The sequence below is a fragment of the Quercus lobata genome, chromosome 3 (genome assembly GCF_001633185.2).
Source record: "Quercus lobata isolate SW786 chromosome 3, ValleyOak3.0 Primary Assembly, whole genome shotgun sequence".
Taxonomy (NCBI): Eukaryota; Viridiplantae; Streptophyta; class Magnoliopsida; order Fagales; family Fagaceae; genus Quercus; species Quercus lobata.
This window is the reverse complement of record NC_044906.1, coordinates 7557094-7578782: the sequence shown is the minus strand read 5'-3', so window position 1 is coordinate 7578782 and position 21689 is coordinate 7557094. Positions and strand designations below refer to the sequence as shown.

The 21689-nt window shown below is 35.5% G+C and overlaps 1 protein-coding gene across 1 annotated transcript; it reads left to right on the top strand.

Annotated features, from left to right (window-relative positions):
• The first annotated feature begins 21 nt into the window (after nt 1-21).
• On the top strand, nt 22-11495 carry LOC115980224. The gene is made up of 3 exons (XM_031102499.1): nt 22-716; nt 813-1106; nt 11015-11495. The coding sequence occupies exons 1-3, from the start codon at nt 22-24 to the stop codon at nt 11493-11495; spliced, it is 1470 nt and encodes a 489-aa protein (XP_030958359.1).
• Nucleotides 11496-21689: the final 10194 nt, after the last annotated feature.

Sequence of the window (21689 nt, the reverse complement as noted above, 5' to 3'; positions counted from 1 at the left end):
TTAACCCCCTTTTGGAAGTGGATGTCATTCACTTGTGACCTTTGTGCCAAAGAAGTCAAGGGTATACCTAATCAGTGTGCCCTATGTGGTTTCTGGGTTCATAATAGTTGTGCTTCTTTGCCGCGCACACTCAAAGTTATACGTCACAAGCACCTCCTCCATCTCACCCATTCTTATCTTGAAGTTGGACTCTATCAATCCGACTCCCGATTTTGTCAGCTCTGTGTTCAAAAAGTGAACACAAACTTTGGGTTTTACTATTGCTCCAGATGCGATTTCGTTACTCATCTCGATTGTGCTGCAGACTACAGAAATAGGGAGAACAAAAATCTGCAGGAACTTATAGAGGGGGAGAATGAAGATTTAGAGCTCGAACAATCTGCAGCTTACGAAGTCAAAAATATCAAATTGGGGGAGGACGGAACTGAAATAGCCGCAAAAATCCAACATTTCAGTCATGAGCATGACTTAAAGCTTTCGGATGATGAGGTTCTGAATAATGAAAAATGCGACGGGTGCATACAAGCAATTTTCCCTTCCTTTTATAGTTGTGTAAATTGTAACTTCTTTCTACATGAATCTTGTGCTAAATTACCTAGAAAAAAACGTCACCCACTTCATGAACACCCACTCACCCTCTTCTCAGAATTGGGTTCTAGGAGAAATAGAATTCAGTGTTATGCTTGTCAGCACCATTGCAATGGCTTCACCTATTGGTGTGAGACATGCTATTTTAAACTTGATGTTCCATGTAGTTTAATCTCAGACATCCTTACCCACCCTGGTCATGAGCATTGACTTCTTCTCTCAAGCATAGAATCTAAACATAATTGCAGTTGTTGTGATTCTAAAATCTCCCCAATATTCTGTTGTACCACTTGTGAATTTGCTTTGGACTTCAAATGTGCTACACTACCACAAACCGCAAGGTACAAACAACATGAGCATCCCTTCACTCTCAATTATACTGCTGAAGATGACTCCGGAGAATATTATTGTGATATCTGTGAAGATGAACGAGACCCAAAATATTGGTTCTACTATTGTGTAGATTGCAGTTATCCTGCACATACCAAATGCATTCTTGGCAAAAACCCAAATCTCAAGTAACACATATAATGGCCATTTGCCGGGAGGTTCTTATACATCTGTTTGTCACCTACACGCCTTTAATTTCATTGAGGAAATCAAAGGCCACCCTCAATGTAATAGATGCAATACTTATTGCAAAGATTTGATTTATCAATGTGTCCAATGTAATTTTTAGATGCACTGTTATTGTTTTATAGAAAGAAAAATGTTGTTTAAATTTTTATTCTATACTAAACATAGCACACAGAATTTTTGGTGTATGAAATTTGTAATTCTTATTCTATTTATTTTATTTACTTTTGAACTTAAGCTTAGCTTATTAGGATTGTTGTTTTGTACCTCTCAAATGGCCACAACATTTAATGTATTGTCACATTTACTAAATTTAATTTTTAGTCCTATAAGCAACTTACTAAATTCTTCATTGAACCTACCAATCTGGATGTTGGCACTAACATTGAGGTGAGTTTTTTCTCTATTTGTTTTAGTATGTTTGGGTTCTTGAACGATAGTTAAGCTGGTTGTTGGTGATTATGTTTGTTTAATCGTTGGGACATTGGTCAATTCCTGATGATGTGACCATTTTGGGGCTATGGATGGTGTTTGGAGGTGTATCCTACCTTTTCGAAAAAACACTTTAGAAACCTTTTCTTAAACTGCATCAATTACAAAATATACAGGTAGTTTAGGCTCATAAGTTTAAAATGCAGCATTGTTTTTGGTAAATTTGCTTGTTATTTTTGTGGCAACCATAATTAATAGTTATTCCTAAATAATTTTTTTTTTGAAGTTATACTAACTTATATAGAATTTTCCTAGAAGTAATTGTTAGTAAAATTTTAAGCTGGACTTTTCTTCTAAAAGATGTCTACTATTTTGCTTAAATAATACATGATATGCCAAAAATGTTAATTTTGCTGGATTCCAAGTGTGAAGAAATTGTATTAGATGGAGGGGAAAGTTGTGGCCATCAAAATAGTTTGTCAGGGCAACTATGCAGTCTTAGAGAATATAAGAATTCACAAAAGTAGGTAGCCAAACCTAGAAAGAATGGTCTTCCTCTGAATTTATAATCAATTAAGTCAATTAATTTTTGTTTACTTCCCTTATTTGCTATTAATTTTCTTTTGGCAATGGACCCACTGGAGCATTGGAGAAGTGATGTCATCATCCAGGTAGAAATTGCTCCTTCATCCATCTGTTGGCCTGAGAAATATTGTAAGAGTTTCAATCTTATTTCCTTCAAAAAAAAAAATATACTTTAGATTGTGGTGTATATGTCTAACAAGTGGGATTTATTAAAGTCATATATTTTGTGAAATTTCTTTCGAATGTCTGAAATTCTATGCGCTATTTATTCATTGAATTGCATACAGTTTTTACGACAAGCATATGTGGAGGCAACAAATTTCTTTAACTTGAAAGGGTAAAAAAGTTGTGAACAATTCTATAATAGTGAAATTTCTTTATAACCTTTGATATGATTTGTTGCATATGAAACTCAACATTGCTTTTATTGTTGCAAATGATGAATTGCATATATTTGTGTAATGTTTTAGTTTACCACTTTATAACTAATTAGTGAGCTCTAAAGATGTCAAAGCTGATTAAAATTGAAATGGTAGAGCAACTCAAGGATTCATTTTATAACCTTGTATGTGGGCAACAGTGTTGGGTCATAGACTGTTTATTTCTAGCAAAGATGTTGGCACTTACAAGAAAGGTGGGTTTATCTTTGATGGAATGGTCTGAGATGGAGTATTTAGATGGACAATAGAAGCAGGGGATAGAGTATATTCACTATTGCTTGAAGCATAATGCATTGAAGAAACAAAGAAATCTTATACTGGATCTGATTAATTGATTAAGACAATAATAATGGAGAACAAGATCCATACTTATCTTGAGTCTTTCTACTTAGCAGAGTCGTTCAAGTTTTGATGCTGCAGTGAGCTTTCTAATCTGAAATTGGAATAATATTGATTTAAGGAAAATTGAGTGGCCATGAGAAGAATGGGTGGTGGAATGACTGGTTTGAGGGAGTTCCCCCTCTAAGAATTGCTTTTTTGTTTAAACGGTCTTTTTTTTTTAATAGAAAAAACTTTTGTTGAAAACCAAAACAGGCAAAAAACAGAACAACAATGGGACTGCCAATAACTTACTGACATGCCTCCTCCAAGGTTACATTTACAACAGCAGATGGGCTATTCCCTAAATCAAAAGATTCAAAAATAGAGCTAAGCATAGACCATCTAGCTAAGGAGTGGGCTGCTCTGTTTGCAATGCTCATGAAAGATTCTTATCAAATTTTCGCAAACGTGCTCATAAACCACAGATTTGTTCTAAAAAACAAATTGGTTTCTACACTTCCATACCCGTTTAATTACCAGAGCACTAAACCTGCTCATAAATATCAATGATGAAGCTCGTGAGCTTATTAGTATTGCTTGGCTTTGTTTCACTTAAAATTTTCAAATTGAATGATGTGGGTATATATATTTTCATTATTATTAAGCGCTTTTGGAAGAAATACTATAGTTATTTGAGACATATAATACTCGAAACTTTAAGCTATTGGCTAATGTTAGCACAACAATGCTATTTGCACATTTTGTTGCACACCTGTTTTCACACTTGGCCTCTAGGCCTTCATTTTATATTAAAACAGTGATCACATTTCCATGAAATTCAAAATTGTTCTCATTTTCTTGTGTTACTCATGTTAATTCATTTTGTAATAATTTGGTATGTAGTCTCTGTCATAATTAAGTACACATACTATAAGATGCTACACTTCTTTATGTTGGGACCCTTTCTTCCTCCCTTTTGTTTTCTTCCCAATTACTTGTGTTTAATTGAACTTCTTCATGTAATGGCTTCCTATCCCATGTAATCTTGTAGGTCACTACTTTGGACATTAGTAGATGTAGAGTAACCATTTGCCATGGCAATTCAAATTTTTGGACCGGAGTGTTGGTTTGATCTGAATTTGAGCCTTTATTTTATTTTATTTTATTTTTGCACCATTATTTATAGTCTTTGAGAGATGGAGTGAGGTTAAGGAACCGATTGGCATTCATTTGGAGCACTGTTAAAACTTTATGTTGCTTGTACCTAAGTTATCAAGCTTTGGGGTATGGTTTTTGAGTGATGCATTTTTACAAATTTTGAATTTTATTCTTCCACATTATTGTAATTTCTTTTGGTAGGTAGCATTGTTGTAATTTCCTTTCAGTCATATTCAAATCAATTTTTCCTCTTTTTGAGTTACACTCTCTTCCTTTTTTCTCAAATATGTGGATGCAGATGGTCTTTTATCCTCTAGTGGGGTTCATTAACAATATTTTAATATATTGGGTGGAAACTTAGAGAAGCATTTCAACATCTTATTCTCAGGTACTTTCATTCTTACACTTTAAGTTAAGTTATTTAGGAAATCTTATTTTCTTTTATTTATGTATCTTTAAGTTTTGAGCATTTTTCACTTTTTGGAATTGAATCTCTATACTGTGTTTTTGTTTGTTCATTTTTTTGCCTATACACAATCAACTTAGGCAAATAGCAATTGTTGCACAAGTTAATAGGAACATATTCTTGCCATAAATATTGAGATCTTTTTCTTAGAAGATCAAAAACCCAATTGCTGCAAAGGTCTGTATCATGATTTGGATCAACTGGTTACTCCAATGTGGTGGAGGGAATGCGCATATTGCTTACCTGTTGTTTGATGAAATGGCTGTCTTCTTTGGAATAGCTTTGGCCGCACTTAAGATTGTACTCCATTAAGCGTGATTTTGTTTGGAATAACAAAAATGTGACAAGTGCATGCAAGTCATTCCACCAAACCTGTTTTATAGTTGTGCACAGTTTAGCTTCTTTCTTCACAAATCTTGTGTTAAATTACCTAGAAAAAAGAAACATCCACTCACTCACCTCCCGAAGACACACTAAATAAGACTGATTGTATTACTTCAATCTGCCTTCAAAGGATAAGTATTAAAATGTCCAAGCATTTATTCTTCTTGTTATTAAAGTCTTCAAAACGCTTTTCACTCACTAAACTGAGAGTAGATCAGCTCTCATGAAAATCATTCAATTGTCTTCAAAATAAAGATTAATAAGCTGCATATTCTCACATCTGGGATGGAATTTGAATTCCTTGCAACCAAGAATCCTTTTTTTAGCACCTGAGTTAGGAACTCCATTACTAGCAGAAACAAATAAGGGGACAATGATCCCTCTGTCTCATCCCCTTGGCTCCTCAAAAATAACCCGCTAGTCCTCCATTTAGATTCAAATGGTATGTAGGAGTGGTAATAAATCCACAACTTGAAGGCATTGAAAAGTAAACTACCATTCCAGATTTTCCACTGAATCATAAGCTTTCCTAATTTCCACCTTGATGGTACACCTGTCTTGGCCTTATTCACATTTTCTGCTATATTCCTGCCAGGCACAATGGCAGTTTGGTTGGGGCTAATAATATAATTCAAGCATGTTTTAAGTCTTAGTCAAGTTCTTTGTGATGCACTTATAAATTATATTTCAACCAAAAAAAAAAAAATTGGTCTATAATTCCCCCTTGGCCCACACTTGAAGGGTTGCTCACTTTATGGACAAGAGTCATAATTGTTGCATTCACCTCTCAAAGTAACCTACCTGAATTGAAGAATGATTGGATGGCATGGACTACATCTGAAGGGATAACAGGCCAAGTTTTTTTTTTTTTAAAACAAGCTGTGAACCCATCAAGGCCTGGGGCCTTCTCTCCATCCAAAGAAAACATAGTCTGCTGGATCTCCAAACTTGGAACTAGCATCTGCAAATTTTTCTTTGTGATCTATTGCAATTTGGAACTGTAGAACCTACCGAAAGTCTCCCCATATTTCTTGAGCCAAATGCCCCTCAAAGGTGCCTAACAGATTTTAATAATAGTACCTTGAATAAAACTTGGCTCCAAACATGTTTGGAGCTATCTTTTCCAACCTATTACATTTTGATTTATAAAACTATTTATGTCTATTATTTAAACAAGTCACATGACTCATTAACTAAGTCATGTGAATAAAATTATACGTAGATGGTCTCTTCAATTGCCACGTAGTGGATTGAAAAAGATGGCTGCAAACATGTTTGGGGCCAAACTTTTTCCACCTTCAACAAATCTAATTATTTCACATGTTGAGGATCTGTTATCTTTTTCCTCTGATCATCCTTCGGACAAAGTATTGAGCTTTAAGCATATCTTATTTTTTGCTCGATGAAAGAATGCAGTATTGTTACCCCTAATTGAGCCAACTATTTCTAGATGTTTGTTTCATAAGAGCCTCCTCTCCTCTACTGATGCTCTTATAGAATTCTCCAATCTTAAATTGCAGCATCAGTGGTTGGGCTGTAAAATTCACAGTTTTCTCTTTGATTCTAACTCCTCCAACTCATAACTGACAGTTATGCCCTCACCCACATTCCTATCAATTTTACCTGCTGACAACAATGATTGATGTGGCAAAACAACTTTTGATAATAGATCGGTCTATCTTTCATCTTGTTATCTTATTTTCATCCAAATTCATCTTCTTTCCTGTCTGCAATAAAACAAATGTATACTTGAATTACAAATACATGTTCCAAATTGCAACCATGTCATTGAATTATATTACACCTTTGTATTTTAAAGTTGCAGGTGGAGCTATGAAATTGTCACCAAGAATGATGTCACTTTACAAACTGGCAGCGTTATTATGGTTGAACACGCAGTTAAAGGTTAGAAACTTAGTTGGATTCCATTGGCAGCTCAATAGCAATACATTAGTGGCCGTTTGAAATACTGCTGAAGCAAGAAAAAAAAACATTTATGTTCATGGTGGTTTTTCATACCGTGATTCAAGTTTCCCAATTTCAAGATTATATATTCCTGAGATGGTGCGGTACTCTTCACCCAAGCCCCAAAGAAGAAGATGGTGAGATTTAATTAGACAATTATACCTGAAGTACAATTGACACACAGAGATTTTGAACAAATTTAAAATAGGTCCAGATAGTTCTCAAATATTTAACTTGACATTGAGGCACTTAGTAAAATCCAACTCAAACTCCCTGCTTTCATAGAAATCCAGAATAATTTTTTGGTAACAGTTTTCCCCTTGTGATTTGGCCATGTCACAATTTAGTCCACAAAATTTCTTATGTTGCATTTATACAACTAAGATTGGACCAAAACGAAATCATTTGGGTTTATCCTAATTCTAAATTAATAGATTTTATATTTTGTGGACAAATTGACCCTAAATGATCCAAGTTTAGTAGTCTGATTTGGTAGATGAGCCATGCATGCAATTAAAAAAAGCATGTGATGTTAATATTTTGATATAAGGTTTCTATTTGTTGGAGCCATGCAATCAAAAGAAAGAGAACCAACATGCAAAACCTCACCCCATAACTAAAAAAAACAATGATGAGAAACCTGGTCCACAAATTTAATCTTTTTACCCCTTTTTTTTGTCTGGCTCTCAACCAGGTACATACAACACACAGGTGTATTAGGTGAAGGTATTGAAGAGAAAGTCCAAGGAAATTGCCAAGTCATTGTGATGAAATTTCTCAGTTTCCGGATTGGTCTTCTTAATTGTGATGATCTTTCTTAAGTGGACTGGCAGTTTTTTTTTTTTTTTTCCCTATACTCGTTGAATATAATCTTTTATAGGTTTTACACGATATAGCTCATAAAATATTAAGTGTGTAAGACTTCCACATCCACAAGCGAGCAAAATCTGATAAGTTTGTCTGCTTCACATTTTATAGCTGAAACTCTCTCTCTCTGGGTTCTTCACAGGTACATTCTCTTTGCCACTGAATTTTCAATTACTATATGTGTCTGCATGCCTATGAAATATGATTGTATGAACTTTTGGGCGGTCCAAAGTGTCCTTATCAATAGGTTGTATTAGAGGTTCTATTTCATTTCTGGATGACTTGTAATATAACTATGAATGCGTCTAAAGCAGGATTAAGATCATGATATTTTAAGATTTCTGTTATTAGGTCATATGATATGTTAAAAAAACTGTTCTTATTGATTTGCTGCTACATAATCAAACATTATCTTAATTGGATCTATGTTCATATTTATCACCTCTATTAATCCTAAGGATTTTTATTTTTGGAAGTAATTTCTGTAAAAATTGAACTGTAGGAAAAATAACCACTTTATGGTGTTTGGTTCTTGATATGGTTCATTTTTTAAGTTTATCTCATGGAACCAAAGCCCTCAAATTTAAATGGCTTCAAAAGTCTAAGAAATTTGACAGATAAAGGGTTCATGAAAAATCTATTATGATTTTATAGAATATTTCTTGTCAAAACAGTTGCCCATAATGAGCTAAAATTGATCCAAGCTCTTGTATGATGTTCATGGTTATGAGAATAGTCATCCTGGACCATCAGTAATAACATTTTTGGCCAAGAGACTTTTAGTTCAACGGCGTAGCTTGCTCTCCTTTATTAGGAGAACCAAGTTCAAATCTCCCCTCCCCCATTGTACTATTCAATTATCAAAATAATTATAATAACAATAACAATAATTTTTTTGATACTTAGGTAGGTAATATGTTTCAAAATCATGCAATTCATGATTTACATAATGGCAGAATACTACTGGTTTAATACTCTGAATTGTGCATGAGCATGACCATCATAATCTCTAAGCAAAGATTGATCAATGGCCTCCAAGTATCTTCATTTAATGCCAGATTATAGCTTCTTCATGTCTTAACATATTAAATATGTGTATTAATATTCCTATCTGTAATCTAAGGGTTTGGTGGACAAGATGAATTCATGTTTGAAAATGAAGAGGAAAGCATAAGAGGAGGCACCATTTATGAAGAATGGAAGACTATTACTAGAGGAGCTAATTGCCTTTTGCAATGGGAAAAACAATCCTATCCATGTCTTCTCTGCCTACACCCTTGTCAACGTTTTCTAGATGCCAATAGTTTTGTATTTTACAAGGGCTCTCTAGAAGGCTGCTTAATTTCAGTTAAAAAGTACAAAGGAGAATTTCTTTGGGATTTTGAAGTTGAAGACACTATTAAAGACTTTGTGGTTGGAAGACAAATGAGTGTCCACAAAAATATTCTAAAACTCTTAGCATCTGCTTAGAGACCAATATTCCAATTCTAGTGTATGAATTTGTAGGGGACAGATTTCTCTCCACGTGTATCCATCCAATTGAGGGAGTCATCTCAGATCCATTACCATGGAAATGCAGGTTGAGCATTGCAATGGGCCTAGCCTATGCAATTACATATCTCCATTAATTCATTTTTTAGGCCTGTTATCCATAGAAATATTAATCCATCCACCATTATATTGGATGAGAACAATATTGCCAAGCTGACAGATTTCTGACTCTCTATATCTATTCCTAAAGATCAATTGCAAGTAAAGTGATAGTAGTTTTGGAAGCTGTAATTATATTTTATCATTTTTGGTTGAAAGTATGTATGCACCTGAATATACAGCTACAGGCTACATAACTTAGAAGGTTGGTGTGTACAATTTTGGTGTGCTTCTACATCCTCTTTTTAAAGGACGGCCATCACATTTCTATGTTATCTACCAAATTGGGTGTGTTCCTATGTCGAACAAAATCAGGTAACTAAAGTTGTATGGTACAAGTGATTGGGCCTATTATCGACATACTCTTTGGTACCCCACACTTAATTTTTAATTCATTAAAATCTGGATCCATGAGTTGTAATTAACATAATTTTGAATGGTCTGAAGCGGGATCAAGATCATGCTAGTTTAAGATTCATGTTCCTACTACTTTTTGCTGCATTTTTTAATTAAGTATTCTTTGTGGATCTTGGTTTATATTTCAACTTCAAACCTTTTTTTTTTTTTGAGAAGTATTTCAAATTCAACTTCAAACCTTTTTTTTTTTTTGCTGAATACTGCTTCAATCCTGTTTCTTCAAATTTGCTCTCAGATTTATAATTCTTCAATTAATGGCTCGGATATTCAATGGACAAGGATAAGGTGACCATGGAAAATGTTTTAAGGCATTATTAATTTTTTTTTTTTTTTTTCCTTTTAGGATTAAGATTTTGTTGTTGTTAGAAAACATTCATTGCCTAATCCCAGTTTGTTACACTTATAGAGGCTTAGTATGGTACAAGATTGGGCTTAGCCATGGGCCGGGTGTAGTGTGATGATATTTATTGATGGGCTTCATTGATGGAATTGGGCCTTAAAGATAGTCCCTAGGCGTGTGGAGTTATAAACTTCGGCTTAACATTTTTTGGTTTTTAAAAAACGAACCTCAACCAAATTTAAGTTAGAAAATGCCAAAACACCATTTTACACCCGCCATTTTAGAGTCACAATCAATTTAGTCTTTACATTTTGGTAGCAGTCAATTTGATCTCTGTTATTTTCAACATACATTTAATTTGATCTCTATCGTTAATTCACTAACAAAAAATGCTTACGAAGCAAACGGTTTACACAAATTGCCATACTTCAGAAGACTTAAGAATTCAATGGACAAGGTGTCCAAGGAAAATTTCTTAAGGTACAAAAAATTTGTTGATCGAACTAATGAACCATAATGTCCTAATTGGTCTAAACTCTCATACATGTCCAAATTGCTCAAAGATGTATATCATGAGTTATGAGAATGGTCATAGAACATGTTTGATTTCTTATATAGTGTAATATGTTTCAAATTCCAGTGATTGATTTTTTACGTAGTGGTAGAGTACAACCAATTTCAAACTCTAAATTGTGCATGACCCTTGATCTCTAAGAAAAAAGATTGACTAATGGCCTCCAAGCATCTTGATTTACAGCAATATTATAGCCTCTTCAAGTCATAACATATAATGTGTATATTAATATTTCTATCTGTAATCTAAAGTTTTGGTGGACAAGATGAATTTGTGTTTGAAAATGAAGAGGAAAGCAACATAGGCGACATCTTTTGTGAAGAATGGAAGACTATTATTAGAGGAGCTAATTACCTTTTGCAATGGGAAAGCAATTCTATTTGTGTCTTCTCTGCTGAGGAGCTCATAAGAGCAACAAACAACTATGACCATCGTCAATGTATTTTTCAGGGTAGAGATTTTAAGTTATTCAAGGGTTCTCTAGAAGACCGCTTACTTTCTGCTAGAAAGTACTACACTGAAGAAAAAGGATTTTCTGTTATGGAGGAAGTTACACTAGGCATTATTAAAGACATTGTGGTGGGATTGCAAATGAGTGTCCACCAAAATGTTCTAAAACTCTTAAGATGCTGCTTAGAGACTAAATATCTAACTCCAATGTATGAATTTGTCAGGGATAAAATTCTCTCCAATTATATCAACCCAACTAGGTCAATCCACTTTGAGCCCTGAACGTGGAAATGCAGGGCATATTTAATGCCGTTGCATATCTTCATACTTCATTTTCCAAGTCTGTTATCCATAGAGATATTAGGTCAGCCATCATTATATTATAACAATGTTGCCAAACTGATTGATCTCTCACTCTTATCTATTCCTAAAGGTGAACTGCATGTATTTGATGCCGTACGTGAGAGAAGGGGTGTGGTGCACCTGAATATGTTGCTACAGGCTATATAACTGAGAAGGTTGATGTGTATATTTATGTTATGCTCCTACTTGGGCTCTTGGCTGGATGGATGTTGAATACTCCACAGTACAGGTATAGTCCCTCCTTTCTACCAATGTTGGTGGGCCCATGCGATAAACAAAATTGGTTGATTGAAATCATAGATCCTATGTTACTAAAAGAAGAACTTAATCAGGAACATTTTCTTGCTTTTGCACAGACTGCCTTGAGTTGCATCTCTGATACAGCAGAAGACAGGCCGACAATTATTGATGCAGGGAAACAACTCGGTGAATTTGGAGTCTGTCTCACCTCCTTAGTTTATCTTAGCTCTATCCTGGCTGATTAACATTCAAGGTATTCTATGCTCTATATAGCATTTGAATGCACAAACTTGTCACCAAGACTGGAGTCACTGAATAAAATGGCAATCATGTTTACGATAAAACCATGGTTTGATTTCCATTGGGTAGCTAGAGTGGACTGTAATAAGACCTCTTATTTTTATTTTTGGATGGATTGGGTTGAATAAGCTTTCTATCTGTTAGAAATACAGAATAATTGTATTGTATTTCATGAATAAAAGAATATACATCACTGTCTTTATATAGGAGGCATATGTGTGCGGTACAAGTAGAGTGTAGTACAAGTATAAGTACAAGTACAAGTGTGCTATACAAGTAACCTAGCTAGGCCTAAAGCCCATAACATAATATACGTTAACAGCCCCCCCTCAAACTCAAGGTGGATGTGAGACCAACTTGAGGTTGTCAATCAAATCACGAGTGCGTCCCTTAGGAAGTGACTTAGTGAAGATATCTGCAAGTTGATCTTTGGAGGAGACGGAGAAAAGCTTAAGAGCACCATGGACAAGATGATAATGGATAAAATGACAATCAATCTCGATTTGTTTAGTCCGTTCATGAAAGATATCATTATGAGTAATATGAATGAAACTCTGATTGTCACAATAAAGGGGAGTAGCAGAGGAGGTGGACACACCCAAATCCTAAAGGAGCCATCGTAGCCAAAGAAGCTCAGATGTGGTATCAGCAAGAGCACGATATTCTGCTTCAGTACTGAAGCGGGACACAAAAGTTTGTTTCTTACTTCGCCAAGAAATCAAAGAAGAACTAAGGAGAAAACAATAACCTGTAGTGGACCTGCGATCAGTAGGATCTCCTGCCCAATCAGCATTAGAGAATGCACGGAGTACAAGAGGAGACTGAACTGAGTAGAAAAGGCCATGAAAGAGGGTGCCCTTCAGGTATCGAAGAATGCGCAGATTAGCAGCATAGTGAGTTGATCGTGGAGCAGACAGATACTGGCTCACCTGATGAACAGCATAGGAGATTTCTGGACGAGTAACTGTGAGATAAACTAGGCTGCCAACTAATCGTCTGTAAAGAGAAGGATTAGACAATGGTTTCCCCCCCCCCCCCCGAGGGTGTCAGATGCACATTAAGTTTAACTGGAGTGTCAACAGTCTTGCTGTCAGTGAGTCCAGCTCGAGACAATAGGTCAGAAGTATACTTGGCTTGAGTAATATAAAGACCATCTGTGGAATGAGTAATTTCAAGACCCAAGAAATAGCTGAGATGTCCAAGATCTTTCATCTCAAATTGCTGACTGAGAAAATCCTTGAATTCTTGAATGCCACTGAGGTCATCACCAGTTATGATCATATCATCCACATATAGAAGAAGCAAAATAGTGCATTTATCAGTACGACGAAGAAATAAGGCAGAATCATACGGACTGGCAGTGTAACCTAAGTGAAAAATAGTGGAGCTGAACTTGGCAAACTAAGCTCGTGGGGCTTGTTTAAGACCATAAAGTGCACGTCGAAGATGACAAACCTTGTTTGATTCAACAGAGAGACTAGGAGGAGGTTGCATATAGACTTCTTCACTTAGCTCCCTATTAAGGAAAACATTTTTAACATCCATCTGAAAAAGATCCCATTTACTAGCAGCAGCAACAGCTAAGAGGGCACGAACAGATGAGATACGAGCAACTGGAGCAAAATTCTCTTCATAATCAATCCCATACTCCTGTGTAAAATCTTTGGCAACAAGACGAGCCTTGTAGCGCTTAACGGACCCATTAGAGCGAGTCTTGATCTTATAGATCCACTTATAACCAACCACAGACTGTCCAGGAGGGAGAGTAACCAGATCCCAAGTATGGTTTTTGGTTAATGCATCAAGTTCCTCTTTCATTGTAATCTGCCATAAAGGGTCAGTAGAGGCCTCACGATAGGTTTAAGGCTCGTGAAGTGTAGCAAGGGCAGTGTAACAATGATAATCAAGTAAATGTGTAGGAATGGATCTTACTCTGGTTGAATGGCGAGGTGGAATGTCTTCTGGAGGATCTTCAGGCAGAGCAGGAGCAGGGGACCTAGGCTCAAGGTGGGGTAGCTCGTCACCAACTTGTTCATCTTCAACCTGTCTAGGAGAAGCATCAAAAATATCTGGAGAAAAGTCTAAAGGAGGATCAAAAGTATTTGTAGAAGGAACAAGAGACTCATCTGGAAAGATTTCTAAAACAGAGGAGTTAGTCAAGGAAGAACGAAAGTGAGAGAATTCAACAAACAATCGGTGTTCCCAAAAGACAACATTATGAGAAATACGAAGACGATGATAGACAGGATCATAACACCTATACCCCTTTTGAGTTTCACCATAACCAAGGAAACAACAAAGTCTAGATCGAGGCTCAAGTTTATTGTGCTCATGAGGTTGAAGAAGAACGAAACAAGCAGATCCAAAGGAGCGAAGGTGATGATAATCAAGTGGTGACCCAAAGAGACGCTCATACGAAGTCTGATTATGGATGACAGCACTTGGAATGTGATTAATCGCATAAATAACATGAAGAGCAGCTTCACCCCAAAATGGGGCAGGAACTTTGGCAGAAAGAAGAAGAGCACGTACAGTGTCAAGAATATGACGAAGTTTTCTTTTGGCTCGACCATTTTGCTGAGAGGTACCTGGGCAAGTAAGATGATGTATAGTGCCATAGGAATGTAACAGAGCTTGAAACACATACTGAGTATATTCAAGAGTATTATCAGATTGAAAAGTTTTGATATGTTTGGAAAATTGTGTTTCAACCATTTTTGCAAAGTTGCTGTATATTGGTAAAATTTCATAACGAGATTTCACAGGAAAAATCCAACTATAACGAGAATAATCATCAATAAAAATAACAAAATATTGAGATCCACCAATACTAGCAACAGGAGAAGGTCCTCAAACATCATAATGAATTAACTCAAAAGTACTATTAGAAATGGATTCACTGTTATTAAAAGGTAAAGCTGGCTGTTTTCCTAACTGACATTAAATACAATCAAAATTGTCTTTGGACATAGAACCCAACAGACCCTTAGATGCTAACTGTTGTACCCGAGAAGATGGTGCATGACCAAGACGAGAATGCCAAAGTGCGAGAGAAGGTAAGGAAGAAACTGCAGCAACTACAGCAGCAACAGAAACAGGAACAACAGGTGGAAGATGAAGATTATCCACAGGAAACATACGTTCAACTCTAGAACCGGTTTCAAGCTCCTGCCCTGTCCTCAAATCCTGTACAATACACCCAGAATAGTAAAAAAATAAGGCGATAACCTAGTTCAGCTAATTGTCCCACAGAGCATAAATTATAGGATAGGTCAGGTACATGGAAGACTCCAAGAGCAGAAAGATTAAAGGTTGAAACAAAATCTAGACTATTCCCATGCATAGTGAAACCATCAGCTATATGAATATTTAGAGGATGTGGTGTAGAGTCAAGTTTGGAGAATAAGGATGAGTGAGGTGTCATGTGATTGCAGCAGGCAGAATCAAAAAGCCAAGTTTGAGACTTACTGGGTAGAACAGATAGGGCAGTGGAAAGAGATGCATTACCAGCCATACAAACAGCCTGAACTATGATCTCCTGTAGTTTAGTGGGGGAGAGGTTGATAGTGGATCCAGAAGACTGGGACTCAGCTGAGGTGGAAGCCATTGGTAGAGTATGCTCAGTATTAGCAACAGCAGCAGTAGATTTGTTGCGACGGTAACAAGTCTCAATGGTGTGGCCAGGACGCTTGCAATAGTTACAGAACTTTTTGTGGGTCTGCTTGCGACGATTGCTAGAGTTAGAAGAATCACCGGATTACTGAGGTTGCTCTATGAGTGAAGTAGATGGAGTAATAGCCAAAACATTGAGCTTATTCTGGGCTTAAAGGGCTGCAAGACGAGCTTCTTCTCTAACCAACTCGTTCATAGCAGTATCAAGAGAGGGAGCAAGACTGCGATTTAGTAGCTGACCACGAATGGGCTCAAAGTCCTTGTGAAGTGAAATCAAGAATTCATAGAGGCGAAATTCATCTCTAATGAAAGCATATTGCTGAGCATCCTTTGAGCATGCCCAAGTTGGATCAGAAAGGTCAATTTGGTCCCAAATGAAGCGAAGCTGATCATAATAGTCATTGATGGATTGCCCTAGTTCTTGCCTGAGTTGATACAATTCAACCACTAACTAATATTTCATGGATCCATGAGTAGTGGAGTACCTTTTGGCCAACATATCCTATGCATATTTTGCATCATCAAAGCTGCCCAACAAATTGGAAATAGAGGGAATGGAAGTGTTTTAAATCCATGTGAGGATCATGTAGTTATGACTATCCCATTCAATCATGCGACCAAGAAAGGCAACATCTTCTTCACTTGCTCCCTTGATAGGAATAGTCATTGCACCAGTACAATAATGTCAGAGCATGCGACCCTTAAGAAAACTGAGCATAGTTTGAGACCAAGATAAGTAATTTTTATTCCCCTCCAATACAGTATTGATGAGGCGAGAAAGAAAAACATCCTTTTTATCCATTTAGAGACACAATATGCAAAAACAGACTGCAAAAATGAAATCTACGCGAAAAACTGGGTAAGGAGAACCTAGATAGCAAAAATTAACCCTGGAGAAAAGTCAACGATCAAAGTCAACGGTCAATGGTAGGTCAACGGTCAGGCAAATGACGTCACAGGATGACGTGGCGATGACGTCAGCAGATCAGTGGATGCTGACATAGCTAGGGCTGACGTGGCACAGGTGATGACGTCAGCGAATAAGTTCGGCGCGTGGCGGCGTGTGACTAAGATAGGACGTGCGTGGTTGTGACGCCGAGAATTCTGGTGGCGCGTGGAGGCACGTGGAAGGTCCAATAAAGACGAAATTTCACAAAAAGGCAAATCGGAGAGACTACTTTCCAATGATGCTATCTGTGGTCTAATCGGAGAAGCGAAAGCAGTGGTGGCGGCAAGGCAGTGGTCTTTAATGTACTGGAGTCGCGGTGAAGGCAGTGGTGCTGCTCACAAAAACGGCTGCAGAGGACACCCAAGAAGACAAGATTGCTTAAGAGCGGCACACCAAAGGATCAGAGCAGTGGCTTTGATACCATGTTAGAAATACAGAATAATTGTATTGTATTTCATGAATAAAAGAATATACATCACTGCCTTTATATAGGAGGCATATGTGTGTGGTACAAGTAGAGTGTAGTACAAGTACAAGTGTGCTATACAAGTAACCTAGCTGGGCCTAAAACTCATAATATAATATACGTTAACACTATCATTGCATGTAGTATTTTCTGGTCAATAGGAAAGTATCTCTTATGACAGGTATCAAATCAGCCATGTACGGGTAGTCTCCATTGCATTACCAATCTTTTTTCTTTTTTCTCTTTTTCCTTTTTCTTTTTTTTAATACTCCATTGCATTAGTCACTTTTGCTTACTGATGTCACTAAAATTTCTTCATAAAGGTGACCGGTCAATGTTATAAGACTTTTAAGTCTTAACGACTCAAACGTAAATTATGAATGTGACATAAATCGATATAGATCAATATAATTTACACCAATGATTACATTATTATATACTATAGTTATATTGCAATGATTTCATTTGAACACCAATAGTAATTGACCAAGTAACTCTTTAAAATTCATATTGAGTTTTAAAAAATAAAATAATTCAAGCAGCTTTAGTAATCTACTTGCTGGCAAATAGCCTAATTTATATTTATCCACTTTGTTGATTTCATACTGGAAATAACATGCTTATATCTAAAAAAAAGTGATATCGATACAAAAAACTCCCACTTTTGTAAAATCTATGAGAGGTCATGATAGACAGTCTTACTCCCAATCTTTTTTTAAGAAGCTAATTCCTAAACTTAAAACTGGGGAAATCTAGGTAACTAATTTAATTTTCCCAACTATCTAGTTAGTAGTTAAGGTTTGAAAACTATATTTTTTACTAGCATCTCGAGTCTAAAAGACTCGATTTAGGGTCTATAAATCGAGTTTTTGGGACTCGATTTTTATGGATTGATCACATCCGATGTGGATTTTTTCCACGTGACACCTACCTGGAAATCGAGTCTCTAAGACTCGATTTCTAACCCAAAAAATTTTAAAAAAATTTTAAGTCTCATGGACAAGCCGAAATACCCAAAAACATATAGATACAGAGCAAACGCATGGATACAGAGCAAACGCAGATCAGAAGGAGATAAAGAGCTTAGAGGCAAAGAAAGACTCAGATCAGATGGAGATAAAGAGCTCAGAGGCAGAGAGAGACTCAAATCAGAGGGAGAGAAAGAGCTGGGTCGCGGCCTGGGCTCGCGCTGCCTGGGTCGCATGCGGCCTAGGCTCGCGGGGCCTGGGTCGCGCACGGCCTGGGCTTGCATTGCCTGGGTCGCGCGGCCTGGGTCTGCCTGGGTCACGCACGGTGGTCTGAAGCCGATCTAAAGCCACCCACTCCGATCTCGATCTCTCTTTCTGTTTCTGGTTTTTTTTTTTCTCTGCTTTCTTTTCTAATGTTTTGGTGTTCCTCTCTGATTTGTTTTTATTTAGAAGGGTTGGAAATCGAGTCTTAGAGACTTGATTTCCATGTAGCCACGTGGAAAAATATGTCACATAGGAGGTAATTAGAGCATAGAAATCGAGTCTTTAATACTCGATTTGTAGGCCAAAGTCGAGTCTAAAAGACTCGAGATGCTAGTAAATAATATAGTTTTGTAACTAGAACTACTAACTAAATGGTTCGGAAATTATGGCTAATTACCCATTTCGTCCTCAAAACTGCTACTTTTTGTTTTTGATGGAGGATACTTGTCATCACATCAAGATCCAACCTCAGAAAGCCTTGGTAGTTGTCTAGTAGTTTTAAAGGCCTCATGACATCCATGAAATATTGAGTTCGAATCTCTACCCTTGATTTTTTGGGCCCCCTAAGGGATTCCTCCAATTAAGCCAATCTATTCTAATTTAAACTAGGATAAGATCTCTTCTTATTTAAATACTACAATTTTTATAGATCACACAAATTCAAATAAATGCCATGTGTCTCACATCTAATTAAAAATTGGAATTTTAATGGGAGTGAATCTTAGTCCAAATTTTTTTTTTTTTAATTTAAAATTTTATTATCTTTAATTGAAATACAAACCTTTTTTTTTTTTTTTTTTTGAGAATGAATTGAAATACAAAGTTCAATGAAAAACTTATCGATAATATCATAGTCCAAAAAATTAGTTTTACATTTTCAAGTTTTTAATAGATTTTTATAATGAATTCAATTTTATCACAAAAACAAAGTTTATGTTGTATGAAATAAATAAACTAAGTATATAAATAGTTAAATAAGCTTCTTCTTCTTTTTCTTTTTTGCCAAAATGGAATAATACATGAGCAATTCGACTCAACTAATTAATATCCTTGTCAAAAGCCTTGTAACTCAACCGATTGGCATCTCCTAACTAGTGTTTCCAATTAAGACATCCAATGTTCAAATTTCCTTACTCCAAGGCCCCAATCAGACCCAAATATCATACTATCAAAAAAATAAAATATTGGTAACCTTACCAAGAGTTTTTCATGAGTTGGAAAAAATAGAAGCTAATTCTAAGATAATGCCTGAACATTCAATTTTTTTTCTTTAAGGAAAAAAAAGGCAAAACTACACTATTGATCCCTGAAATTTACCCTATGTGTGCAATTAGTCATTTAAATTTCAAGTGAGTGTTTTTGGTTTCTTAGGTCTAAAAAATGAGTGATGTTAGTCCTTTTATTAATTGTCACTAGTTTTATTGCTTACGTGACTAACAGAATAGTAACATGACATCTTGTTAACTAATGTGACTCTTTTTAGTATAATTCCCCACGATGAATTTAACATAGTTTCCACATCATTAACTCATTAATTATTATCTAATAGAAAATAAAATAAAATCCCTTGTTGTTTCCATCCTTAATCCCTCTCTCGTCTTCGGTCTTTGCTCAATCTACAGTGATCACCTCTCAATATACTGTCGCTATCAATGAAAACAATCTAGGTGAGATCCACTGCGAAAAATCAAGCCCAAGTGATCCATCTACCTAAAACTGCCAATGTTGAAGCCAACCGTGGTTGGTTGTGAAAAATTCAAGTTTCACTATTGGCACATAAGCAAGTTTCTAAAACTGACAATCCCAACAATATATGATGTATTAGATTCAGTCCAGCCTAAGCCCCAAAGAAGAAGATGGTGAGATTCAATAATTAGTTAAACATTTATACCTGAAGCACAATTGATATATCAGAACAAAACACACACAGATTGTGAACATGTTAAACAATCCCCAGGCATTAAGTGTGGTGATATTTGTTTATGGGCCTCGTTTACGCAAGTTGGCCTTAAAGATAGTCCCCAGGCTTGTAGAGTTATAAACTTTGGCTTAACATATTTTGGTTTATAAAAAAAAGAACCTCAATAAATTTTAGTTAGAAAACCGTAACACTTTTTTTTTTTTGGGATAAAAAATTAAGTTAATTTGGTACCCACAACGAAACAGCCACACATACGGGATGCATTTGTGAATTGCTTAAAATAGTTTTGCTATTTACTTTTTGTCTCACTTTTTTTTTTCAGATAATCTATTTTTTTTTTTAAAATAAACTAAGTTTTTAACTTTTTATAACACATTTATGATTTAACATAAAAGTTACTGAAAATCATATCATTTGATAAAATCTATGCAAATAAGCAAAAATCAAACACACACTTGAGGCAATTGTAAGACCTATTAACCGTTTGAAGTCTTTGCTAATTCGGACTTTGTTTGATTGGTCTCAAGCTTAGGGATTTACACAATGTACTTCCATTTTTTTTTTTTAAATCTAGAACTCTGTTAAAATTTCTATTTGAGTTACTTGTAATTGGTTTAGGTACTTTTGTGTTCCCTACCATGAACATGGATGCTAGTTTCTTTCTTAATAAAATATTTGTTACTTATAATAAATAAATAAAAATTGGAATAGGTGTGTTGTACTATTGATGTTGACTTTTTAAAAATATCTTTTACCTTTTTGTATGTAATCCCTTTGTGTTTTATTTTACCTTTTTTAAAAAAATATGTAATTAGCTAATTTTTGTCTCAAAAATATAAAATTGTCTTCTAAACATTTTTTTTAGTATTTTAAAAAAATTTCTTAAAAGTGGGAGCTAAATAGGTATATGTATATTCCAAAAAAAAAAAAAAACTCTAAATTAAATTCAATTTTTTGAAAACTATTTTCACCCAGTTTTGAAAACAAAAACAAAAATCCACCTACCAAACAAGTCCTTACTTATCCTTTTTGTTTATTGAAATTAACATTTTTCACATCTCTGAAATACATTAATTAAACTTATTAAAATAAAAGGTCTACAAAAGATTAATCTAATCCATTTGAATAATGTGGCAAGGGTTTCAAAGTAGATTTCAAATTCACCCTAATTTTGTGTCAAATATCTCCAATTTGAAACTATTTTGAACTCATAGTACAACAAGTATCTCATTAATTTAAATCTACTCCATATCCATTTGAAACTAATCTAAAGTCTTTTACAATTCCAAAACTTATTATCATTAATACTAATACAAAATTCAATGAAAAACTC